Source organism: Lissotriton vulgaris, chromosome 2_1 (genome assembly GCF_964263255.1).
Source record: "Lissotriton vulgaris chromosome 2_1, aLisVul1.2, whole genome shotgun sequence".
In the NCBI taxonomy this organism is placed as follows: domain Eukaryota; kingdom Metazoa; phylum Chordata; class Amphibia; order Caudata; family Salamandridae; genus Lissotriton; species Lissotriton vulgaris.
Genome location: NC_141687.1, coordinates 595785084 through 595809705, shown reverse-complemented (window position 1 = coordinate 595809705; position 24622 = coordinate 595785084). Strand labels below are relative to the sequence as shown.

The 24622-nt window shown below is 42.9% G+C and overlaps 1 protein-coding gene across 3 annotated transcripts in view; it reads left to right on the top strand.

Annotated features, from left to right (window-relative positions):
• COL16A1 (collagen type XVI alpha 1 chain) overlaps window positions 1-24622 on the top strand; it is an 831382-nt gene that overhangs the window by 608569 nt on the left and 198191 nt on the right. For all 3 annotated transcript variants that reach the window (XM_086955641.1, XM_086955640.1, XM_086955639.1), the window contains exons 35-41: window positions 8647-8682; window positions 9647-9700; window positions 10309-10377; window positions 17799-17852; window positions 18270-18296; window positions 18608-18661; window positions 18822-18869. In XM_086955641.1, coding sequence (XP_086811767.1) covers window positions 8647-8682; window positions 9647-9700; window positions 10309-10377; window positions 17799-17852; window positions 18270-18296; window positions 18608-18661; window positions 18822-18869 — 342 coding nt within the window. The remainder of the gene's footprint in view (window positions 1-8646; window positions 8683-9646; window positions 9701-10308; window positions 10378-17798; window positions 17853-18269; window positions 18297-18607; window positions 18662-18821; window positions 18870-24622) is intronic.

Sequence of the window (24622 nt, the reverse complement as noted above, 5' to 3'; positions counted from 1 at the left end):
CCATTGGAATGCCAGGCTGAGGGAGGAGTCGTAAACCATGGTCTTCAAAGGCAGAGGGATGGCCACAGTGTCAGTTTCCACTTTACACTTTTGACCCCCACCAGACCTAGGATTAGGGAAGGTATGTGCAGATGGTAGGAGGAGAGTCTATGGAAACAAGCTATCCTAGGAGGCGTGTTTAGGCAGCACCTACTTGGTGGAAAATCAGCCATTATGGATTTGAAAGATGTGATGCACTCTGGGACAAAATAGATCCGCACTCTACAGGATGTGGTCATAACTTTGAGGAGCTACCCTGCTCCCATTGGTCAGAAGTGACCTTCTGCATGACCCAGAGAACTTGTAATAAGTATGTGAGAGGGACAGAGCCCTCCAGATCTACTGCTTGAAACTGAAGAGAATCAGAAGGGTCTATCTGCGCTGAAGATTTTGAAGTGCATTTGCAAAGGCGAGTACTCTGAGTTTGCACCTTTTTTCCACCATTCGAAACTACAGCCCTGTGGATCAAACCTGCTTCAAAAGGACTAAAGAGTGGACTCCCTGCAATCTACAGGCTAACAGAGCTCACCTGGACATCCCCAAAAGAATTCCCAGCCTGGAGTACCAGTGGATTTGTTAGGGTTTGGTTCAAGTGGATTGCGGAATTAAAGGTTCACACTTTCAAGGACCCTATTTGAGATTCCGGAACCTTGGATTGTGTGTTGGATACTTTGGGACCCACAAGCAAAACTTCATGAAGGAGTTCTAACTGGATCCCGCCTGCTGGAGAAGGCGGCACTACACAGTGGTGAGAAAATTCTCCAGAACAATTTCTAAAGGTGTGTCCCTGCCAGAGAAAACAAAATGACTAGAAGGGGCACTGTTGGTTTCTAAGCACTAGAAAGTGACTAATCTCTAAAAATTCAGATCTCTGGTTCAGTGGTTTTGTTTGTTTTGTTGTCATTTAAAAGATACAAATATTACCTATTTTTATAAATTGGTGTTGGATTTTTATGTTGTGTTGTGTCGTGATTATTTACTAAAATGGTGTTTTTAAATGCTTTACATACCTGTCTTTGAAGTTAAGCCTGTCTGCTTGCAGCCAAGCTACCAAGGGTTGAGCATAGGAATCATTTTCTAAGACCTTTGCTGAGTCTTACCATTTGTTAGTGGCCTTATTGCCAGTGGCAGACCTACATTTGCCCCTACCAATAACCCACTATTACTATTATCGCAGTGCTTACTTATGGTATCCTGTACATTTCATGTAGTAGTTTGATGTTTAGCTTGTTAAAACCAGATGGCTGGCTGGATTCGTGCAACCTATAAAGTAAATCAATAAATTAAGTTGCAAGAAAACAAGAATGTGCTGTTACGGGCTCATCTGGCCTATAAGGAATTTAATACAGGTTTTTCTTTTTTTTTCGTCAAATTGATCAACAAACAAAAAAGCTTTGAGATGCATATAGATAAAATACATAAAAATGAATGAAGCAAGAAGCTATACAATCATGCTGATGTTTCATGTCAAACCAGAAGTTGTGAATAATCATCATAGTGTACTGTGAGCAATGTGATTAGATATGTGAAGAAGACAAATCATAATTCGGGCTACATTATTATTATTACTTTTTAGGCAAAATAGATCGAATTAAATCAAGTTGAATCCCAATTAAACCTGCACCATATTTGTTCAATTTTTTTAATACAGCGTAATCCCCCTAGTCCTAGCTAAAGCAAATTCCCTCGTAAAAATCCCTCTAAGGGTTATCCACCACTCATCTACTCTTGTGGGGGTATTGTCAAGCTATGTACAGCCTAGCTGTAACAATTATGAGAAAAACAAGGCTTTTTAGCCCTACATCTGCTACCACGCTACAGCCCTACATAATCACTTTATTAGTTAATTGCAGCTCTGAGCCAAGACAGCTTCTAATATAGTTGCTCACTTCTTTCCAAAATATCCCCAATTCTGGGTAAGTAACAAACATATGTAAAAAATTAGCAGCCTTCAATCCACATTTTGGGCATTTGTTCTTCTCCCCTCTATCAGTAATGGCAGGGGGGACTACTAGTCATGAGCGATTTTAACTGCACTATGGATTACACCATTGATTCGACTAAACAGAATGCTCCTTCAAGAATGAGGAAGGTTAGGGCCTCCATTCTTGAACTAGCACGTATACATTGCTTTAGGGACGCAACAGTGGCAGTGTATACGTATTACTCTGCTCCACACAAACAATATTCTAAGATCAATTTGGCTAAGTTAAAGATAGGATACTACAGTCTCCGGCTATGGAACTGTGTCCTAGAGTGACATCGGACCATAATCCTATTTTGTTGTTTTTTCAGTCTGTAGGATGAAAGTTGTCAAAGGCACACTTTTTTCTCTCCACTTACTCATGAAGAAGGAGTACATATTGATGGTTCAAAAAGAATGATCCGAGTTCATAGAAAACAATGTTGGGTCTGCAGCCCCTCAGACGTTGTGGGATACTATAAAAAAAGCCTTTATAAGGGCTATTACTCAGCAGTATATTTACCAGCAAAATAACAATAAAGAACTCTGCATGAGGGCAACACAGTGTGTAGTTACACAGTTAGAAGAATTGCTCGCTGATGGTATTAGGCAGGGGGGGCAAGAGCAACAGAAAATATATTTTTCTCTGATTGAGAAGCTCTCATGCCTGGGAAGTAGATAAAGGGAGATGGTAGCTGCTGGTTACAATAAACACCACCTCCTCCAGTATGAGTATGGCAAGCAGGTAGGGAGAGTGCTGGTGCATAAATTGGCAGATAAAAAAGCTAGAAGTTGCATTAAGGCTATTAAGGGTGAGGATGGAGCTTTATATACACAGAATCAATTAATATTGGAACGATTTGTTGGGTTCTGTCTGAAATTATATGGTCAAATCCATGTGTTTCATGAAATGGGATTTAGTCAATATTTACCAGGTTGTACCCTCCCAAGACTCAGAGCTGAACAAGTCAAGACTCTTCAAGGGGAAACCACTTGTGAAAAAACTTTGGAGGCCTTTGGCTACATTGACCACTGGTAAGGCAGCCGGTGATGTCTTAATTCCCATGGAATTTTATAAAGTGTTTAAGGACTATATTGTGCCCCTCCTGAGAGATGTTGTTCAATCTATAGGGCACAGTGGGGATTTGTCTAGTTCATGGAATAAGAGGAATATCGTCTTTTTAAAAAAGAAAAGAAAACGGGGAAGCCTTCAGAGAAGTGTGGTTCATGCCGACCTAGTTCTCTTATAAACGCAGATACCAAGATCTTTGCTAAGATCTTAGTCGCCCGATTGGCTCCTCTTATGCCAGGACTGGTATCAAGCCAGCAGCATGTTTTTTATTAGGTAGGGACACTGCAGCCCATGCCAACACGGAAATTGTGGCTTTTGATGTTGCAAAGAAACTAGGCATTAATATCGGGATGATATTGTTATATGCCAAAAATGCATTTGACCCAGTTATTTGGGATTGTCTCTTTTCCTCACTCTCGGCTTATGGATTGAATGGTCGCTACTGCAAATGGGTACAGGTGCTATATAATAATTATTGGGCTCAGCTGGCAAATGGTGGGTTGGTATCTACACCCTTCCGGATACATCAGGGGACTCCGCAGGGGTGCCTGCTGTCCTCTCTGCTATTTGCTTTATATTTTGAGCAGTTTATACACTGCTTGTATTTTAACAATATTCAGCCAGTTAGGTCAGGAGTGTGCGAGGTAAAAGTTACTGCGTACGCTGGTAATGTAGCAGTTTACTCTTCTGACCCAGCATCTGCACTGAATCATTTTAGAGAGAAAGCCCACAAATTTGGTATCTTCTCGGGATATAAATTGAATGTTAGTAAGACACAAGTTCTTCTTAATTTTCAATATGTTAGACGGGTCCCTGGTGCTTGTTTGACTGCCTTATATTTGGGGTTGCAGATATCACCCCAGATAGAGCAAATTGTTGCATTAAACTATGAGCCTCTGCTACAACGCATGGCCAGAAGCTCACAAAAATTGACATAAGCTGCTCATCAGTATAATAGGAAGGAGCAATATCATAACAAAATGAATATATTACCAATGTTTATGTTTGTTTCGTACAATACCCTCACTGGTTCCAAATGACCTTTTTTTAAAACTCGAGGGGGCTCTGGGCAGCTTCGTTTGGGGGTATAAGACGGCACGGCCTGCAATACGGTACATTACATTTCCTTATAACCAGAGCGGGTTACAGCTCCCGGATTTCAAGCTGTATTATTGGGCTGGATTTGCTGAACGCCTTCGCAATTTGCTAGTTGTGGGCAACCCTGACTTTTGTTAAAGGTTACCGCTCAGCTCAGATAGCAGACTGTTTTTATATCGAATTAATGATCCCAATTATTTCAAAAGAGTTAAATGTAAGGCTACAAGGGATATAGTCTATATTTGGTGTGAAATCTCAGCTAAATACTCCTTACCTCTAATTCATGCATATCTCTCCTTGCGAGAAAACCCAATTCGTCCAGAACTATATCACAACCCAATTGGTAAGATTTGGGCTAGCTATGGTGTTGAGCGCTTAGGACATCTATATAATACAAATGAGTTTCACACATTTGAAAGTTTGCAAAGCTCCTTCACTCTTCCTCGCTGGCTTTTCTTTAAATATCTGCAAATTAGGGATTATTTCTTGCTGTGTAGGGGGCTAAAAATATCGGCGAGCTCGAATCTATTAAGAGATCTTTACCAGTCCCCCAAGAAGTCATCAATTAGCACTATTTACCAGATATTTTATCAGCAAAGAGTTAATGATAGTTTGAATCTTGCGCAGAAATGGAGCAGTGTTCTGTCAGGCGATATAACTTCCACAGGAGTAATTGCAGCATTAGAAACTATAGAGGGGTCAGTAAATTCCGTAAACTTAAAACTACAGCAATTCAGAACAATCTTTATGTTATATTACACACCCAATAGAATAGGAGGGTGGTCAGGCAATTAATATGGGTTTTTCACAAAAGTTTTCCAGCACAGGTCCTCTGCCACTCCTCAAGACTAGTCACCAGTGTTACAAAGATGGTACCTGGCTGAGTTCATGAATGAGAACATTTATTCAAGATATGTCATCAATTCATAAGGAGTGGCTGCAGTAGTAAATTTAACTCTCTACATTGACCATCACAACTGCCGATCCCTCAACCCACATTCCATAATCTATGTCCATCATCCGCATTCCATTCCAACACAAAGGACCTGCATCTGCACACCAAGTGCCTTATTTCGCCACCGACAGGCCATCGGTGGTTCGCCCACCGACATCTGCAGAAGGGGCCCAACTGCCGGATTATGATCCGACGGTCAGAGGCATAGGGTTGAGGGACCGACTGCTCTTTTTCCATTAGGCTCAAAGAGCCCGTCAGAGCAGTAGTGGGACCGGAATCCCTACAATAGGAGCAGTGCCTGCTCAGGCGCCGCTGTTGGGATTACAATGTCTGTTTCTCTCTGTCTTTTCATGTCGGTCCAACCACCATGAAAGGCAGACAGAAAGGGACTTTGGGGGCCCCGAGTAGGGCCTCCACCCCCCTCCCCTACCCCCATTCCTCTGGGCTTCCACTATGGGACCTGGAGGGCACACATTGTGCCCCCCAATACCCAGGCACCATGTGGTGCCTGGCACACGGTGCAGGTATGTTTGTAAACATGCCTTTTTCAAGTGTGGCTTGTGCAGCAGCCCTTTCCCGAGCTGCAGCACAAGCCACAATTGAAAAATGCATGCTTCCGACCACCTTCTCAGTATTCAAATCATAATATGGCAGGTGAAGCCTCCTACTACATGTTGGGTAGACTCCATCCTGATACGATATTGTTCGGATGCTCGTCCAACCGACATCGTAATGTGGGCCTAGCTTTCCAAAATTCTACAAATATACTACACCACAGCATGCACTGATCAAGGAGCATGCATCTGCACTATCAATCCTTCTAATACACGATAAAAGCACAAAGCAGCAGAGGAAGGCCAAATATCCCTTTGCTAAGGCTCTTGGTGGCCATCAACTCAGGCAAGAGAGAAGGTGCATTTTCAGCTGACAAGTCCTAATTCATCAGCTAAATAACCATCTGGACTCATTTAAGATTCACCTCAAAAATGTTTTTTATTGCATTGAAACTCTATTATAGACAGCTACCATAAATAATCTTACAAATATAGCTGAAATGGTCTACCGTAAATATACATCGAAGAAGCCCTAAAACACTATATGGAAAAGACAAAAGATTTCTGAATAACGCCTCTAATATTTATGCATCTCAAAGAAATAAAAATGAACGTACAGTGGCAAAGGCTACAATAGCCAGATAGCAGCTAGATTACATTAAATTTGCCCAAAGCAAGACAAACAGACAACAGTCTGAAATAGTCACACAACACTCCAGTTGAGGAACGCTTTCAAAAGCAATTGCCAATCCGAAGTCTGCAGAACAGCTACATGGAGACTTCATAAAGTATTCTGCGGTAATATCTCTCTTGTGTGTGATGCCAGGGTGGATACTGAAATAGGACAGGGGATCCTTAAAATGGAGAGGCTTTTAGTTTGTCTCTGAGGTATATTTTGATTGCAATTCAATTAAAAAAAGATAATCTATAAAGTAGTGTTAGGGGTAGAAGTGAGAAAACGGATTCTGCGACCTATATTCATAAAATATAACACAAGAGTGAGAGCCCAAGCAATCAATTTAGTGCTAAGAATGGAATATCTAGAAATAGCTACAGCTTTGGGTTATTACCTGAAAGAAATTAATCAAATAGTCAGGGGAAAGCTCAAAGAAGTGTAGTGAGAAACCCCAGTCACCCTGTATACAATAAATGAAGAAGAGTAACTCAGGCAGGATAAGTCCAATGGGTTTTAATACCTTTTAATCTCCTTATAGCAATGGTGGACTGATGAAGATAATGAACAGCCCTGACTTTACAAGTCTAAGATAATTCGGATTTTAAGTAGAATGTTCTGTATGTTTTATGCTTTTTTTAAAAGATTTTAACAAAAGTTGTACACTGTTTTATTAATAACTAATTATGTATATTATCCTGAATTCTATTCGATTTGGTTTTAAAGACTAAGGTCTAAATAAAACAGAGTTTTTCTCTCTCTCTCAAAAAGTAGTGTTAGGGGTAGAGGTCCTCGGTCAGCACTGCAAGTGCAGTTAGAATAAAACAAGCCTGCCTGGCCTTGGAAAAGCCTCAAGACAGGTGTTTGAAAAATGTTGTGACAGTTTGTAAATATTACTTCATTGAAACAAGGATTTCCACTCTGAAACTACAGAATCCTCGCAAAGCATGTGAATCTATGAAAGATACCAATGCCTTGAAACGAGGTCTACAGGGAAGCAAGTCTTACACTCCATAGTAATTCCTGTGTCGGTATTCCTTCAGTCCCTTCAGACATGCAACCCATCTACAATCCCTTTTGGTTTTTCCTGATATATAAAAAGTACCATTGTTGGCAGACAACATGTGGGAGAAGAGATGGAAGAACACAACCCACAACCTGCTTTTAGAATCCTAGCAGCTTATTCTAAGCTCTAAGAATGCTAAGGAACCAGGGGGCAGATGTATCAACGGAATTTTAAGTCGCAAACACTGCGATTCGCAAAAAAGCAGTGTTTGCGACTAGAAATTCGCAAAAAGGTATGTAGTAGGGAAATCGCATCGCAAACTTAAGGAATCGCAAAATTTGTGATTCCTTAATTTTGCGTAAGCATTTAAGGAATTGCAAATTGTGATTCCTTAAATGCTATGCAACAAGCATTCAATTTTTGCGATTTCTCCTTAAGAAATGGCAAATTACCACCACCTTCACGTTGGTAGTAATTTGCGATTTCTTTCACAAATGCACTTTGTGGCATTTGTGAAGGTGCCATATGGCGCACATACATGCCCTTAGGGCATGTATGTGCGCCATATGGCCCTTAGGGCATGTATGTGCGCCATATGGGCACACATGTTCATTTCAGGGGTGCATCAGGGTGTCCTTATGACACCCTTTCACCCTTGAAATTATTCTCAATTTGCGATTCTCAAATTGCGAATCGCAAATTGAAAATGATTTCACATTCATTCCTATGGGCCTCCTAGCCCATAGAAATGAATGGATAAATATTCCTTAATTGCGATTTCGCAATTTGCTAATCACAATTAAAACAAACTAAGAAATCGCAAAAAAATTGCGATTTTTTACATACATCCCTTTTTGCAATTCTCAAATAGCAATTCTCAAAAAATCGCTATTTGAGAATCGCAAACAGGGATTTTCATACATATGCCCCCAGCTTTCCAGCACCCTTTATTCAAGCACCTGCAGGACTATGAAAACGAGAGTTACCACGGGTGTGTAAATATACCTATTTTTAAGGTAATCAGTGTGATAATAAATGTACATTTTTAGTTATTTCTGTGAAATCATTTCCAAGGATTCCCATACATAACCCTACCTTTAAATGTAATGTATATTTGCTGGGTGAGGGTGGCGTGCCATATCTGGCTTGGATAAATTGACCATTACCCAGTCCAAAGGGGCAATTGCAACAGACACCATTGCTTGGTTTATAACAGAGTTGCATCTCTGATGATGGAAAATACAGGTTCTCTGTCTTCACTTTCTTCTGTTTCTTTTGGTTTTCAGGGTGAAAGTGGTGCACGAGGTTTGGTTGGAAGTCCAGTAAGTGTTTCAAGCTACCGTCTAATGGGCAGGGAGAGACGCATTGGGGGGAGGAGTGAATGGTGGAACACTTGAATTAGTGCAGAAAGAGTAGAGCTGTCTTTGGTTGTATGTATCTGCTGCTATCTATTGGGGTTTGGAAGTCTAGGCACAGACTGTATTTCCAGTCTGAAGGTGAAAAGTCGGTCTTACAAGAAGCGGAGGTAATGTTTTTATAGTATCTTAGCGTCAGCACCCGATGCTTTAAGCAGCAGAGTTGGGTTTCTCAAAATAAAAGGGTGACAGAAATGTGGAAAGGAAGAAACAGCAGCCCCAGGGGATTGACCAGGGGGTGGAGCGTGACTCTCTGGAGCTGACAGGCATGAGTTTTCGAGCTCAGCACAAGAAAGCCCAATACGGATAGATGCCTTTAAGAGAGCTAGATCTGTGGGCTGTGGTCTGAGTGCATCTAGAGCGAGACTGGTGAATACCCGAAAGAGCACAAGAAGAAAGGGAAAAGGCTTGGAATGAGGTATGGCAGAATACAGTATTGAGGGGAGGGATTAGGATTACAGTACTAGGTGACAAGAATGGTTGGGTCTTAAGGTGTGTGAGAAGTGGAGTCTGGGATAACGATGTGATGGAAGTGACATCAGAGAGGTTGGTGCAAGGAATATGTTGGTCAGGGCCTGGGTAAGTGAATAGCAGGAGGCTCTAGCCAGAGATAATAACTAGTGTGTCTGACACTGTGATGCACCCCAGACCCTCAAAGACCTGGCTGTTCCACAGATCAGCAATTATAAGAGAAAATGAAGGAGATTAGAAAAAGTAAGGTGGAAAATGCATACTTAACCATGCAGAGGTGCAGGACTAAGAAGTGAGCTAAAATGTCCAGGGACTATCATGGAGGGCTGTGCTGAATGTAGACACAATGACATATATGCCCAGGAAAAGCTTCTACTTACCATGTTCTTTCCTTCTGAAGGGACCCCCTGGACCAAGTGGGCCTCCAGGATACATGGGAGGGAAAGGAGAAAAGGTGAGTGTGTGTGGCACTTTGTATCCTTCCTTGGTGAGTCAGTGATATGTTCATGTTAATGTGATATATTTATGTCACTTCTAGGCGGTAGCAAGGATTCCTAGCTCTTCCTAAATCCCTAGATGTAGGGAGAAATTTTCTGTTGAAGAGCCAACATGTACAGGAAACCTGCAATGACTTATTTTGTGTCATCCTATGTAGAGGAAAGCTATTTTCTTATATGTCATATCTTGGCTCATTACTGAATATGACTTTTTCACATGTGTTAATATGTAATAAGACTGCATGCTTTCTTCACATGTGTTAATATATATTACTGTGTGCGAAAAACCCACACGATGCGATAATTTTGTGCACTGCTTGGAGATTGGGGTAATTCAGCATTCTTCTATCACCCACCTGTTTCGTAATGAGAGCCTCAGCACTCAATGTTTGTTATTTTTTAAGAGCCCCTTATTTGGCAAGATGGTTTAAAGGAGTTGGACTGTGTAGGACGCAGCCACAAAGGAACAAAGCCAGCGGTTGACCCACAGTCGCTACGGTTTAACTCTCACCTTACCCGCTCTCTCTCTCTCTCTCTCTCACTCTCTCATGCGCTCTGTTTCTAGGGCACCATTGGGCAGAGAGGTGTTCAAGGTCCCCCTGGGCCTCGAGGCCCCAGCATCCCCGGGAACCCAGTAAGTTTGCTGTTTTCTCATGCATTTGGGAGGTTAAGAATGTGACTGATTGATAATGTTTGAATGTTTATTAATTAATACATTATCATAGCAAAGTATGGGAATTGACTGAATGTTGTACATAACACTACAGGACAAAATAATATTACAACCAGGTTATAAGCTTACAGGGGCTTTTCAAACAGCAACCCCTGCCATGCATTGCATGTAGAGCAATGCACCCTGGGAAGCATCCCACAGATGCGGAGGCAGAGTTGCACAAAGTTCCCATTCAGGCGTGATCACCTGTTCTCTGCTGAAGGCCTTGGTTAGGGGCTGGGTTGCATGCTGTGGACATCGGCAAACCTGGGCTCTTATCCCATTTGACCAATTCACACCCGACTGTCACTTAATATTTCCTGTGGCTTGGTTCCTTATTGGCCAAGACTGAGATCTTTAGAAATGGATTAACTACACATAAATGTGACTCAGCTCAATCGACTGGGCCATTCTGTCAACATTGCTCATTTACCTAGCGCTCACCACAAATTAAATTGTCTCTTGACACATATAGTAGATGTTGTTGTCGCTCAAGTCAATGATACTTATTGTATCAGAGGCATTATAGAGTGGACTGACCCTGCCAAGGTTCAAGGTACTGGATTGTACATAAAGCCACATTCCTTTGCAGTGGGCACTCAGCTCATTGAGCTCTCTTTCAGACCAGAGCCAGTTGAGCAATGCAGGGTAAGGCAAGCACACCACTGAGGAGAGTACATTGGGTACAGAGGGCCTAGTTAGTTGGGATTGTCTGTATTCGTTCTTTCTGGGGTTCAGAGAGGGTATTGACAAGTGCTGTAGTGTTAAGGGGAGTACTACTGGGATTATACCTGTGTCTGCTCCTTCCGCTTGCTGCTCTGCTAGGAACTTTCACTACACAAACATGCAACAGCAAGAGGGATGTGACCGATGTTAGATAGGATCAGTACAATGCACTTGTCAGATAAACTGTGCTCACCCTTGGGTAGCTTAGCACAGAACAGGCAGGCCTATCCTGAGGGTTAAAGTGTAAAGTATTGGCACAACACCACCCTCACAACACATTGTGAACACTACAAAAAACGTAACACCTTATATATAAAGCACTGGTCTTTGTATTACTCACGCATTGAAATCAACACAGCATACACACTGTGTAATGATAAGATGTCCACAAGAGATGATGTAGTTTAGAGATGCTTTTTTCCAAGTTATGTAGAGAGGATATATATTTTACAGTTATATGCAATTGTAGAACTCTCCCATTAGCAGCAGAATGACATGAACATATAAGCACTATTTTTAGGTATTCATTAACCACGACATTCCCAACATATCATACTCCATACAGTTGCAATGGTCAAGAAATCACAGGTTTAAACTTCGCCTTTTGACCCATACCCTCAGACTCTCAAAAGGCACCAACCAACAATACACATTGCCTCTGCTGGCGGCCCTTTGATTCGATTAACCGGACACCTAAAGCAATAGAAAACAGTTACTGGGTTTTGTCCATCCAGATTATGCCTTCAGACACTCAGCGGCACCTTCATACATGTGCACTCACTATCCCCCCCTCCAGCTCCCCCCTGGAGGCAATAGACTGTGACACCAAAAGCTGGTGTGCTTTCCAGCTGGAGAAATGTTTCCCCTCAAACGGAGGTGCCAGCAACAGTTGCTCCAGGCAACCAGCCGTGGGCACCTGGTCACGAAATTCTCCACAACAGAGTCCCTTGTGGCGTGAGTCTGGGGACAGGGAGCCAGCGGCCTCGGATGGAGGTTGTGATGTCAGGCCCTTTTGTCCTCCCAATCTGGAGGTCGGATACAGTCTAGGCTTCCAGCTCAGGTCCCGCAGACTCAGCAAATGTCCCCCAACACTCCTTGTACTTCACACGCTACTGAGTGCAAGTTAGACCAGGTTTCCAATTGCAAGCACAGGTCCCGCGGACTCGGCAAACTTCCGTTCACTCCTCAAACTCCTTACGCTCCAACACCTCAGGTGGCCCGCTGATCTTTGCGAGCACACTCTTCTGCACAGTGTTATTATGATGCGTGTCAGGATGGTCTTTGTCCAAACTGATGATCACTTTCACCTGTTTCCCTAGGATCTCGTGGACAGGAGGCTTACGAACCGGCACTTGGAGAGTGCTTAGGGACCCGGGCCATGACAGCTGTCAATTAACTGCAGACCAGTAACTTCCAGACAAAATCCACCAAGTGATAGTCCCCTTCCCTGGAGCACGATAAGCCCCAGGCCACGACAAGGCTGCAGATAATCCAGTTGTAGTCTCACCCACCCCAATAATAATAATAATAATAATAATAATAATAATAATAATAATAATAATAATAATAATAATAATAATAATAATAATCCACATTTGTTAAGCGCAAACCATCACCCGTGAGGGTCTTTAGGCGCTGGGGGCCGTCGGGAAGATTAAGCAGGCTATTGTCCAGAGTCACATGGTGCTGGGCTAATCTGCCGCTGGCCCCGGGGATCGAACCGTGATCCCCAGTTTCCGGAGACAGTCACCCTGGCCGCGGCGCCACACCCCTCCCTAACTTGTGAATGTCCCAGTGTAAAACCAGCGTAGTAAGGTTCCAATCCCAAAAACGTCTCTAACTTCTGAGTGCAGAGCCCAGTGTAGTTATACCCACACGGGCCTTTGAAGATGAGATCATTTCAAAAGCCAGCTTTTAAATACATGGGCCCTCTCTAAATGTTGTCCTGTCTGCTATTCTACCCTGAGAGGCTTGATCTATATCTTTAGGGGAGCCAAGACCCTACCCCTTGGAATGCTGGTGCCAATTACACCCTCACATATTCGTCCTAGAAATGCCCCTCAGAGTCAGATGTCTGCAGTTTCCCTTGAGCTCCTCGATTATGGCCGTTTTATCTTGAATGCACAGATGTAGCTGTCCCCCAAGCACCCTGATCTGGATTGGAGACTGGCTGATTGGCACACAGAACCAGAAGCACAGAAATGCCCAATTTCCCAAAGTGGTATTTTCATGTTAGTAATATCAAATCCACTTGCACCACAGGAGAGGATTTCCCATTACTAACTTATCGATATAAACACTATACTGCCACTCTCCTGTCATGTGTCCCAGTTAGGGCTAGCCGGAAACACTGCCGTTTTTACATATACACAGGTTTCTTCCTAAAGATGCCTTTACTCTCACACAATGACTTTTGCCACACATTTGCAAACGTGACAGTGCAGATTAGTTTTTAGGAAACTATATTTGCTTACAAACAAACTTCGCAAGAACTCTATCATGATACCTTGACACATTATGTAAACGGTTAATACATACATTGTGCAAATGTGATCGTTTTGTGCATGTTGCGACAGACCTAACTATAACACATAAACAATGGCTACCTGACCAAGATCTCGGCCCAAGGCAAGAATGCTTCTGGTTATAAATAAATATCCATTTTCGGGTGTTGGTAGAGGAGCGCTCTGCTGTTATTGACAATGTTTCTACATGCTGATGCTTCAGCCCAGCAGCCTGCTGATATCTCTACGAGGGGTGTCCAGCTCGAAACCACGACACATACACACGCCCTTGACACTTCGGTTAGGGGACACATAGTAGAAGTATGCCAGAGTTCTATATTGTTTTATATGCTTGCATGGATATACATAGTTTCAGCACAATGGTGGAACTTTTCACTATGTTCACTGTCCAAAGACTTCTAATAACTTTAATTTGCATCCAACTACTTAGTATTGCAACAAATACATATTATACAAGAATCACGTTGGTTCAATAAATATTGAAAACGTCCCACTGTGTATTTCTTGTATATTTCTCTGAGAGAAGGAGAGCACAAGTGATTGAGTAATAGGGTTCTAAATCTGTTACCACGATTCCTGGAGAATCAAGGTTGTCATGTTCAGTAGTTGCCAGAACCATTTGCTACCTGCCAGGACTTATGGTGGCACTGTGAGCTAGCTGGCCTACAGGAAGATATATCCTGAGGGGGTGTATGGAATTAGTCTGGCATAATCTCAACAGTTATGCTGTCCACAAATGCTCAGTTCCTACCGTAGGGTGAAAACTACATGACATGGCATCGCTAACGTTGGTTGGGTTCTTATTTTTTTGGATCCCCTGAGCAGTTCAATCCTACCTCCTCCAAGAGACCCCTACTTATCTCCTAACCAGAGACGTCCATATTGGTAGGGAAAATCCTCTTCAGCTGAGTAGGTAACTCCTATGTATTGGCTGTAGGCTGTTCAAGCTTGAACTCTTAAAGGATCCAATTTCCACTGTGTTACCCACTCTTTAATTAATTTTTAGTTATGACTGGAAAAGTAGATGATCAGGCATTAAACATTGCAGAACACTGCAGACATGCAGTTACTTTGAAACTACGCCATGGAGTGGGTGTTAATACAAGCTTCTGCGTTATACCAAAAACATGTAGGGTGGGATGATGGTTCCCCTTATCATGAGATCCGGATGAGGATGACCCCACAACCTCAATGGCAATACCCAATTAATCATCAAGCTAAAAAACAGTTAGGGAAATCCTAGAACAACTTGAACACCCAGAATATATCGCCTGAAAGCAGACATCTAACTGGATTCTTAGCACTAGGCTCTCAGAGGCAATTCTGTTGATTGCCCCAGGAGTATAAGAATAGCCCGGGGCTGTTTTCAGCCAGAGTAACAGAGCAACTTCAAAATGTTGGTGATCAGGTGTTGTCCTATGCCGATGACATGTATCTGATAAATGATGATCTCATGAAACACTTGACAAAAGTAGATCACATAGTGCTAGGATTTGCTCACATGGGCTACAAATTCAATAAAAAAAATTATAAATTGTGCAGGTAAAAGCCTTGCAACGCACTTCTTAGAGAAATGTACGCTGATTTAACCTCCAATGACATTGAAAGGACTACAATCCATATTGGGGTTCCTAAACTTTGGTAGAACATATATTCCAGACTACGCAAAATGGGTTAAACCATTCTACAACATGATACTTGCTGACTTCTGAAGCACACATTGGGTGCAGGAACACGCAAATATTTTATGTTCCGTACAAGCTGACATGTCATTTACACACACGTGTGAACACAATAAACATGGTGATGTGCGTCATCGAGTGGGCATCAGGATATACTTACGTCATGTGCAATGAAGGTGACACAGTACCAGATGCATATGAATTGCATTTATACTCTAATGCTGAAATGCGTTTTTCACCTACTGAAAAAATCCTGACAGCAGTGCAGACTGCTGTTATAAGAGAGCGAACCCTGGCTCAGGATAAACGAATAATTGTCATGACGCCAGTGCTGACCTTTGAGGCCATCACCAACCAGATATGATTCTATACCACTAACACATGTTTTTCAGCAGTACGAACAAGAATATCCTCTGCCTAATGAAATAATGCCTCTAGATAAATATTATTACATCATATATACTGACAGTTCTGCCAAGCCTGCCTTAGGGACTAAGCGCCAATACTCAGCAGCATGTGCAATTGCAAAAGGACGCATGCAGAATGGAGAATTTCAGCCTTAGAAAACCTACACACAGTTACTTGGTGACTGCAAATTGCAGCTGGCAGATCTAAAGGCTCTAATCCTGGCACTAGAAAATACAGATCCAGGATTCCCCACACTTATAGTGTGTGAATCATATTACTTTGTCCAGTCCTCTAATGAATATCTACACTATTGGAGCCAGAATGGATTCAGAGATTCAAAGGTTTGCACAATGAAGCACTAGATGCTTTGGGAACAGGTGGCAAAGCTGAAAAACTGCTTGCCATGGACTCAAGTAATCCGCACATTGAGTCACCAATGTGTTGAAAATTCACATTGCAGGGAATTCCATGATTGAAGAAGCAGCAAAAGCAACAGTTCATACTGCTGCAGTTGGTTGCTACACTTACACGTTCTAGCACGAGGATTGACAGAGACATCATGGTGGCTGTCAATGATGCTCGCGACGACACCCACCTGCCCAACTACTCCTTCAAGTTAGATGCACAGACCATTCTATATGCTCACATTCCTGGATCGGGAGCTAGAGTAATACCAAACACTGATAGCAGATTGGGGTTAATACATGCTGCACACAAGGGTCTGGCCTCTGCACGTGTGGGGATGACAATTTCATTATTGCAGCAGTGCTATTGGTGGACAGGTCTCTACAAACAGACCAAGGACTTTGTCCATAAAAGTGACATCTACCAGCCTATAAAGGGTTCCACCATAGTTAATCCACCCCAGATACCTCTATTGATTTCAATCGAGCCTCTGGCTTGTGTCTATTTGGACCATTGCAGTGCTCTGTCATCAGATGGGGCTTACAAGTACATCTTGGCAGCAGTGGATTCCTGATCTCGATTCTTATGGGTATGGCAACAGCGGGCGGCTGACACCAAAACTGTTATAAAGGATCCTTGAGTCTTTATCAGGACTTATGCAGATGGCACATTTCATTCGGAACAGGGTCCAGCGTTTAGCACTAGGGCTTAAAAAGAGGCCATGGGACGTTTGGGTGGGACCCTGCATTTTATATCTCCATACCATGGAGTAAATGCAATTGTGAAGAAGAAACACTGTGAATTAAAGCAGTCTTTAACAGTGAGGGTACTAGGCTCAGATCGCAGTTGGGCCCATCACCTATATGGGGTCCAGCAGGAACTCAATAACATGCAGAGAAAATCCTTGGGTGGTCTGACTCCTTACGAAGTCCTCTTTGAGGAAAAAAGATGTGGGTCCCAGACCTCGACAATCACAGCACAATTGCGGTAGAAACACCATTTGACATGAGCGTTTGGCTGTTTTACAGGAACTGAACAAGATAGGAAATACAGCTCAATAGCATTTTCACAAATCCCTTATGTCAATCCAACGTGAGTACCAGTCCCTACAGTTCTGAACACACCATTTGATGCCATTCATTACCAGTTCATTGTGCACACATGCATACATGCCCTACCTCTTGCTGACACCGCACCCTTCCCCCAGGGTGCACTCCAATGTAGCGAGAGACATTCAGAATCTTGGCAAGTAGCTTTTTAAATGCCAAACCAAGTAATAGTAATTGGTACATAAATAGGTATATGTTTTACCCCTATACATGGGACGTACAGCTAACACAAACCAGACAATTATGTATACACCAATCATCAGAATGTATATAACAAGCACAGTGCTTCGGCACTGAGGGGCAGTGTAAAAAGTGCTCAAAGTCCTAAGGCTAGCACATAGATCTAAGGAAAACCAGGAGGGAGAAAAGCAAAAAGTTGAGGGAAAGCACCCTAAAAAGAGTCATTTCCAACAACACCCATGTTCAGCTGCTCGCTTTGCTTCTTTGCGAACCAGCAGTAACATCTCTTCTACTGAACCTCTCCACAGGGCCGTGATGGACAGCAAGGGCAACCTGGCATCCCCGGAGTGAATGGAGTATCGGTATGTAATTCGGTCACCTCACCTCTCTCCACCATGTCGGCCGTCGGTGCCTCAACAAAAGAAGTTTCCTTTCATCATGTTCTCCATTGCTTTGAATCTTGGACTTTCTCTTCATCTATAGCCTGATCGCATGCCATAATACTCCCACTTATTTTCTTCTTCCTTTCTTTTTCCTTCATATGGCCTCTCTTTCTTACTTCTTCGCCCGGTCTTCATTCCTTGCTCTTTTTCCTTCTTGTAATGCATTCTATTTTCGTTCTTATTTTCATTTCCTTTACATTTCTCTCTTCTTTACATCTTCTATTCAATTCTCTTTATTCCTATTGTTCACTCCTTCTTTTGCTATAGGTCCTTTCTTCTAGGTTTTCCTTCTCTTTGATTTTCTCATTAACATTTAATGTGTTTTGATCTCAACAGGGTGACAAAGGAGCACGAGGAGAAAAAGTAAGCTTTGTGCTATTTACCTGCTTTGTACATTACCGTTATATTGAGCTGCTTGATAAGCAGCTGATGTTTGTGTCGAATCAGGAGATGTGCCTCTCTACTAAGTGTGTTAGGGATATCAATGTCTGCATAGAGTAACACAGATTTTTGCCCATGGGTTATATGGTTATTGAGGATTTCCTTTTAAGGATCTTCACTGTCCATCCAGTAACAGATAAGAAAAACTCCTTTGATTACCGTGTGACATCACAGTCCTGGACCCTTTATCCAATAGCCAAAGGTGGGCTAATCTTCTTGCACTTTTTTTACAGGGTGATCGTGGGGAGTGCTCTTGCCAGCCTTCCCCAAGCTTCTCTGGAATGCCCGTAAGTACTTGGTCTTCTTTAGGATGCTGCCTGCCTTGCTATTGGGCTAAGGATGCATGGCCCTTGGCCCAGACCTTTGTGGTGCTGGTTGTTCTAGATCCTATGCACTCTGGGGACGCAGTTGCATTACTAAACTAAGCTACTTCTTTTGGCTCCGCAGGGTGCGCCTGGAATGGGGAGTGAAAACACATGGCAGCTGGGTCTGCAGGTTCGTCTTCGTCTGCCTTTTCTTCTCCCATCTCTATTGTTATATTCTTCTCTGCTCTATGTTTCCAGTCTCTTTCCCCCTCTCTCATTTAAACTTTTAACTTGTTACCTCTTCTCCTGTCTATACCTCACCCTCTCATCCCTTCTTCCTCTGCATCACTCACTCTCTACTTCATTCCCCTTCTATTTAATTCCTTAAATTCTCACACCCTATCCCTGTAACTTCCCTATTCATTCCTTCACCCTTTCCCAATTTTTTTCCCTACTATTCACTTTCTATTCCTCATTGTTTTTACCCAACTGATCTGAATTCCCTTTTATCTCATCTGTTCTGTATTTAGTTTTCTTACACTTTCCCCTTCCCCCTGTGCATTAATCCAGCTTTCTTTACTTTCTTTTCTTGACATTATTTTTCCTTCTCTTCTCACTCCATGCAAAATTCCTAGTTTTACACTTCACTTCTCAATTCTTCACACTGTCTAAATTCATTATCAATACAGGAGGGCTGGTCCTCTTGAAACCTAGCATCGCACAACCAATGTTCTGAGGGTCAGAATCAGATTTTACTGCTACAGATTATAGGAGCCACTAACATTAACAGCAACAGAGGAGTTGTGAAAACCTTTAGATAGCGGTATAAAGACAAAAAAAGATATCACAAATCAGACACTCCTCCTTGAGGAACCTTTGAAGAAGGCAAACTGATTTGCAATTTAAAAAATCCACAGAGGAGTATCAAGAATATCATAAATGTGTTCTAATGTAAATGAAACAAACTTACTGAGGCATATATCACTAGCTACAGAGATCTTAATTAACATTTTAAGAGAAAGCAATTGCCTACAAACACTACATTGTCACCTTTAGAAATGTATTGACTGTAATAGCTGGCCATCCATTGGCAACTCTAGCCAAGAAAGAGTATTCCCTTGATGGCTCAGATATGCCATTTTGCATTTCTTGGGCTGCTCAAATGACGTCTTAATAAAGGAAAGGGTATTTTGTTTCTGTCTCCTAGTCCAAATCTCACCAAAGAACAGGCAATGGTTTTAATCGTAAATTGTAAGTAGGTTATTTTGTATTTTTACTGTTGAGTCTATTTAATCATTTCAGTCTGTTTTTGATAACAGGCGAAGGGTTTAAAATCCGATTGGTGGACAAGGATGTTGCTGAAACTCCCTTGGCCTGAAAGTAAAGGTAATCTTCCACCATAGCCCTGGACATAGAGGGGTGCTTAGACTGGAGTTGTAAGGTCTAATTGCCCTTCTTCTCATAGACCCCTGATGGCAGACAGAATTACAAATGCCATGTGGGTTACCAATACCCCACCAGCGAATGTCAGCAGGAAACTGAGGAATTAGGGTTAGGTAACAATTAGAAAGTGTCAAACCTATAGGGCTCACCAACTTTCACATGCATTAGACACTATAATTTAGTGTGCAGGTATAGATGAAGAGAAACTCGACGTGAGAAGTCCATATTTGTGCGCCTGGCATTCGTTGCCTTTCTACTTCACTTTAGCTAGCCTACATCAAAAGTCATGAAAAAGAGGAACCAATCAAGGCTTCCAGAAATATCTGTTTGGTGTGGAGTGTCTTCATATGAATGAAAAAAGAGCAGGCCAGAAAAACAAAAGGAAAACAGAAAAAAGTTTCATATATGATGGAATTCTTACACTCATGTTATATTCCCTTCTCTTTTCTCTGTACATTATTTAAGCCTTTTCTCTAGCCTCCTCTTGATTTATTCTTCTCCTTACCATTTTATCAATAATTTTACTTACAAATTTCGACCCTTAGACTATAGTTCACCGATTCACTTCTTTCTCCTCTTGCCTTCATACTCCAAGATTGATCCCCATGTGTTTACCTCTCTTTCTTTTGATTTCCTGTCCTGCACTATTGTTTTTTATTTCCTTCTACTGGTCCAACTCATCTAATTTTCTCTACCCCCACTTCTCCCTTATTACCTGAATTCCTACTTCTCCTAAGTGTTAAGTAATAAAGGATTCCTTCTTATCTTGCCTGTCTGTTTGTCCCTTTCACCCTCTCTCGGAGCTTCTTATCTTTCTCCCCCTTGCCTCTCATTTGCCCCAGTCATTCCTTCTTATGCTGTCACGCAACCGCCTTTCTTTCTTAGCTGCTTTAAGGTATTCAAGGCTTTGTTGGTGCTACATGCAATCAATTCAGAAAAGGGGGTGGTGATGGACAGAGTATCTGAATTAAGCAGAACACTCGTACCCAGTCAACAGATCAGGGCTTGATCCATCACCGTTTTTTAGCTCACTGCACCATCCCAGCTCAGAACCTGGCTACATGCAAATTAGTCTGTCCCTGGCCCAGTGCATCATGGGAACAGGGCAGACCAAACTACCAAGCCAATTCTTTTACTGGAAAGGAAACAAGCTTCCGGGGACCGGTTTCTGGCCTTACAGCCGTCTTCGGCCCGGCTTGCTTGAATCCTGATGGTGCAGTGAGCAAGGGACTCATGTCTGAGCATACCCTTCCACGCTTGTGGTGGACAAAACGATTCAGAAAAGGGGGTGGTGATGGACAGAGTATCTGAATTAAGCAGAACACTCGTACCCAGTCAACAGATCAGGGCTTGATCCATCACCGTTTTTTAGCTCACTGCACCATCCCAGCTCAGAACCTGGCTACATGCAAATTAGTCTGTCCCTGGCCCAGTGCATCATGGGAACAGGGCAGACCAAACTACCAAGCCAATTCTTTTACTGGAAAGGAAACAAGCTTCCGGGGACAGGTTTCTGGCATTACAGCTGTCTTCGGCCCGGCTTGCTTGAATTCTGATGGTGCAGTGAGCAAGGGACTCATGTCTGAGCATACCCTTCCACACTTCAATCAAAAGGCAGCTTCGGGGTTCTATGCACCATCTCAAGTGGGAGACGGAAGGAACAACAGTCATGTCTAAAATGCCAGGGCAATGTGTGGTAGAGAAGCCTTAGGGTGAAAGATGGAAAATGAAGGTTGTTGATTATTTCAATCTCCCAAAGACAGGACTCTGCAATACAAGCCAATGCTAAGCAAATATACTTTTAGTAGTGTTTCTGCGACCAGTGTGTTTTAGGCCGGAAGAAGACAGTGTTAACTGGAAGCCTGTCTATTCCATGTTCTTTTACAATATTGAATTGCCAGTTTCATAGCCTTGACAGACTGATTTGTGTGGGGGATACAGGATGCCATTGGTTCATCTCACTGCAGTCTCAACCCTCCCACCCCACCCCAACCCTCCTGAATCCTCTGTGTTTTAGGCAGGTAACTTTCTAATCTTATCAGTATTTTATACTACTCAGCAATGTTGGAACAAAATGTTCCAGATGCTTAAATCGTACAGTGGATGAGGCATCTGCACCAAATAAAGATATCTGTTTGGTCTGTTGAGAGGCCAAGTATTAGGGCATATGAAGGACAGGATGCAAGGTCCATTCCATTTGCTCTTTGTTGGAGACCATCAGAAATGGTAACACCTATCGTAGAAATCACATGGCTGACCATGAAAGAATGCCTTTGAAAAAAGAAGTTAACAGATGGAAGTCAAGTCAAGTCAAGAGATTTATATAGCGCGCTACATACCCATAGGGTCTCAAGGCGCTTGAGGAAAGGTGGGGGAATTACTTGTCGAATATCCAAGTTTTAAGTTGCTTTCTGAATGCTAGGTGGTTCTGAGTAAGGCGAAGGTGAGTGGGAAGTGAGTTCCAGGTTTTAGCTGCTAGGTAGGAGAAGGATCTACCTCCCATGGTGGTTTTGTTGATGCGAGGTACAGTGGCAAGGGCTTGGTTGGAGGATCGTAGCTGACGGGAGGGGGTGTAGAAGGACAGTCGTGTGTTGAGGCATTCGGGTCCAAGTTCGTAAAGTGCTTTGTGTGCGTGGGTTAGGAGGCGGAAAGTAATCCTCTTATTTACGGGGAGCCAGTGGAGGTTTTTCAGGTGACCAGAGATGTGTTCTTTACGCGGGATGTCTAGTATGAGCCTGGCTGATGCGTTGGAGTTTTTTCTGGAGTTTTGCAGTGGTACCGGCGTATAGGGTGTTTCCGTAGTCCAGGCGGCTCGTGACCAGTGCCTGGGTGACCGTTTTTCTAGTTTCGGTGGGGATCCAGCGAAATGTTTTTTTGAGCATGCGAAGAATGTTGAAGCAAGATGATGAAACGGCGTTGACTTGTCTGGTCATCGAGAGTGAGGAGTCCAGGATGACGCCCAGGTTCCGTGCGTGGTCCGTTGGGATGGGTGCTTTTCCAAGGGCCTCTGGCCACCAAGAGTCATCCCAGGCGGAGGGGGAGGTGCCTAAGATGAGGACTTCTGTTTTGTCTGAGTTCAGTTTCAGACGGCTGTGCTTCATCCACTCGGCTACTTCTTTCATTCCTTCGTGTAAGTTGGTTTTGGCGGTGTTAGGGTCTTTGGTGAGTGAGAGGATCAGTTGAGTGTCGTCAGCGTAGGAGATGATGTTGAGATTGTGTTGGTGAGCGATGGCCGCAAGGGGGCTCATGTATACGTTGAAGAGGGTGGGGCTGAGTGACGATCCTTGTGGCACGCCGCAGATGACTTCAGAGGCCTCTGACTTGAATGGTGGGAGGCGGACTCTCTGGGTTCTTCCGGTGAGGAACGAGGTGATCCATTCCAGTGCATTTCCTTGGATTCCGACGTTTCTGAGGCGCTGTAGAAGGGTGCTGTGACAGACTGTGTCGAAGGCAGCGGAGAGGTCGAGGAGGATGAGGGCGACTGTGTCTCCATTGTCCAGTAGAGTTCGAATGTCGTCTGTTGCTGCGATAAGTGCGGTCTCAGTGCTGTGTTTGGCTCGGAAGCCGGACTGAAAAGCCATAGGAATGAAAATCTCCAGTCAGTAATTGACACATGAGCTGGATAGTCTATCTCAGAACTTGAGCAAGATCTAGGCTGAAGAGCAGAACATCAATCTGAGAGAAGACAAATAGCAAGAACAGGATCATATTCCTAATGAAAAGATAAGGAAAGCAGTTCTGGAAAAGGGTGATGACTTTGCAGGCCAAAAGAAAGTGGAAGTATTCTGGCATACCATGTTGCAGAACCCAGGTATTTATTTACAGAAGTAAAAGATTAAGAAACAGAAAGAAAAAGTGACCATGACTGTTTGGGAAAATGAGCTTCAGTTGCATTTAGGTGGCAACCTTGACATGTTTTAAGGAAATGGGAAGCTGTCATTTTGAAATGCTGATTTCTACCTGTACCAGAGGGTGCCCATACCTCGAACCACCTTGGAGTTGCCACCTCTTACCTGAAACCAAATATTGAACTTCAACTACATACCCTTGTGGGTATACCACAGTACCTGCATAAACAGAGACACAGAGATGTGTTGATGCAATGATTTGCCATGAGATACAATGGAATACTATAGTCACCAGGAAGATGAGCAGACTAGACCATTACAATAGTCAGGATAGTTTAAAATAGAAGGTCCAATAAGTGAATGTGTCACACTGGTACAATGGAATACTAAGATGTTCATGGCAACCTTTAAGATGTATCTAATTGCATTCACTACAATGTTGATTGGCTCCCGAAGGTTAATTATGGTGAAAACTACACCCTTGTTTTCTGACATTGATGACCTGGATGGCAGCCATTTCTGATGTTAAAAAGCATTTATTGTCACTTCCTGAACCAACCACCAAGGGTCCTGTTTTGTTTCTGTACAAAGTAATTAATTTAGTAGGAGCCTCTTCAGTAGGTTGGTCTGTCCAAGAATCTCATTCCTTTAG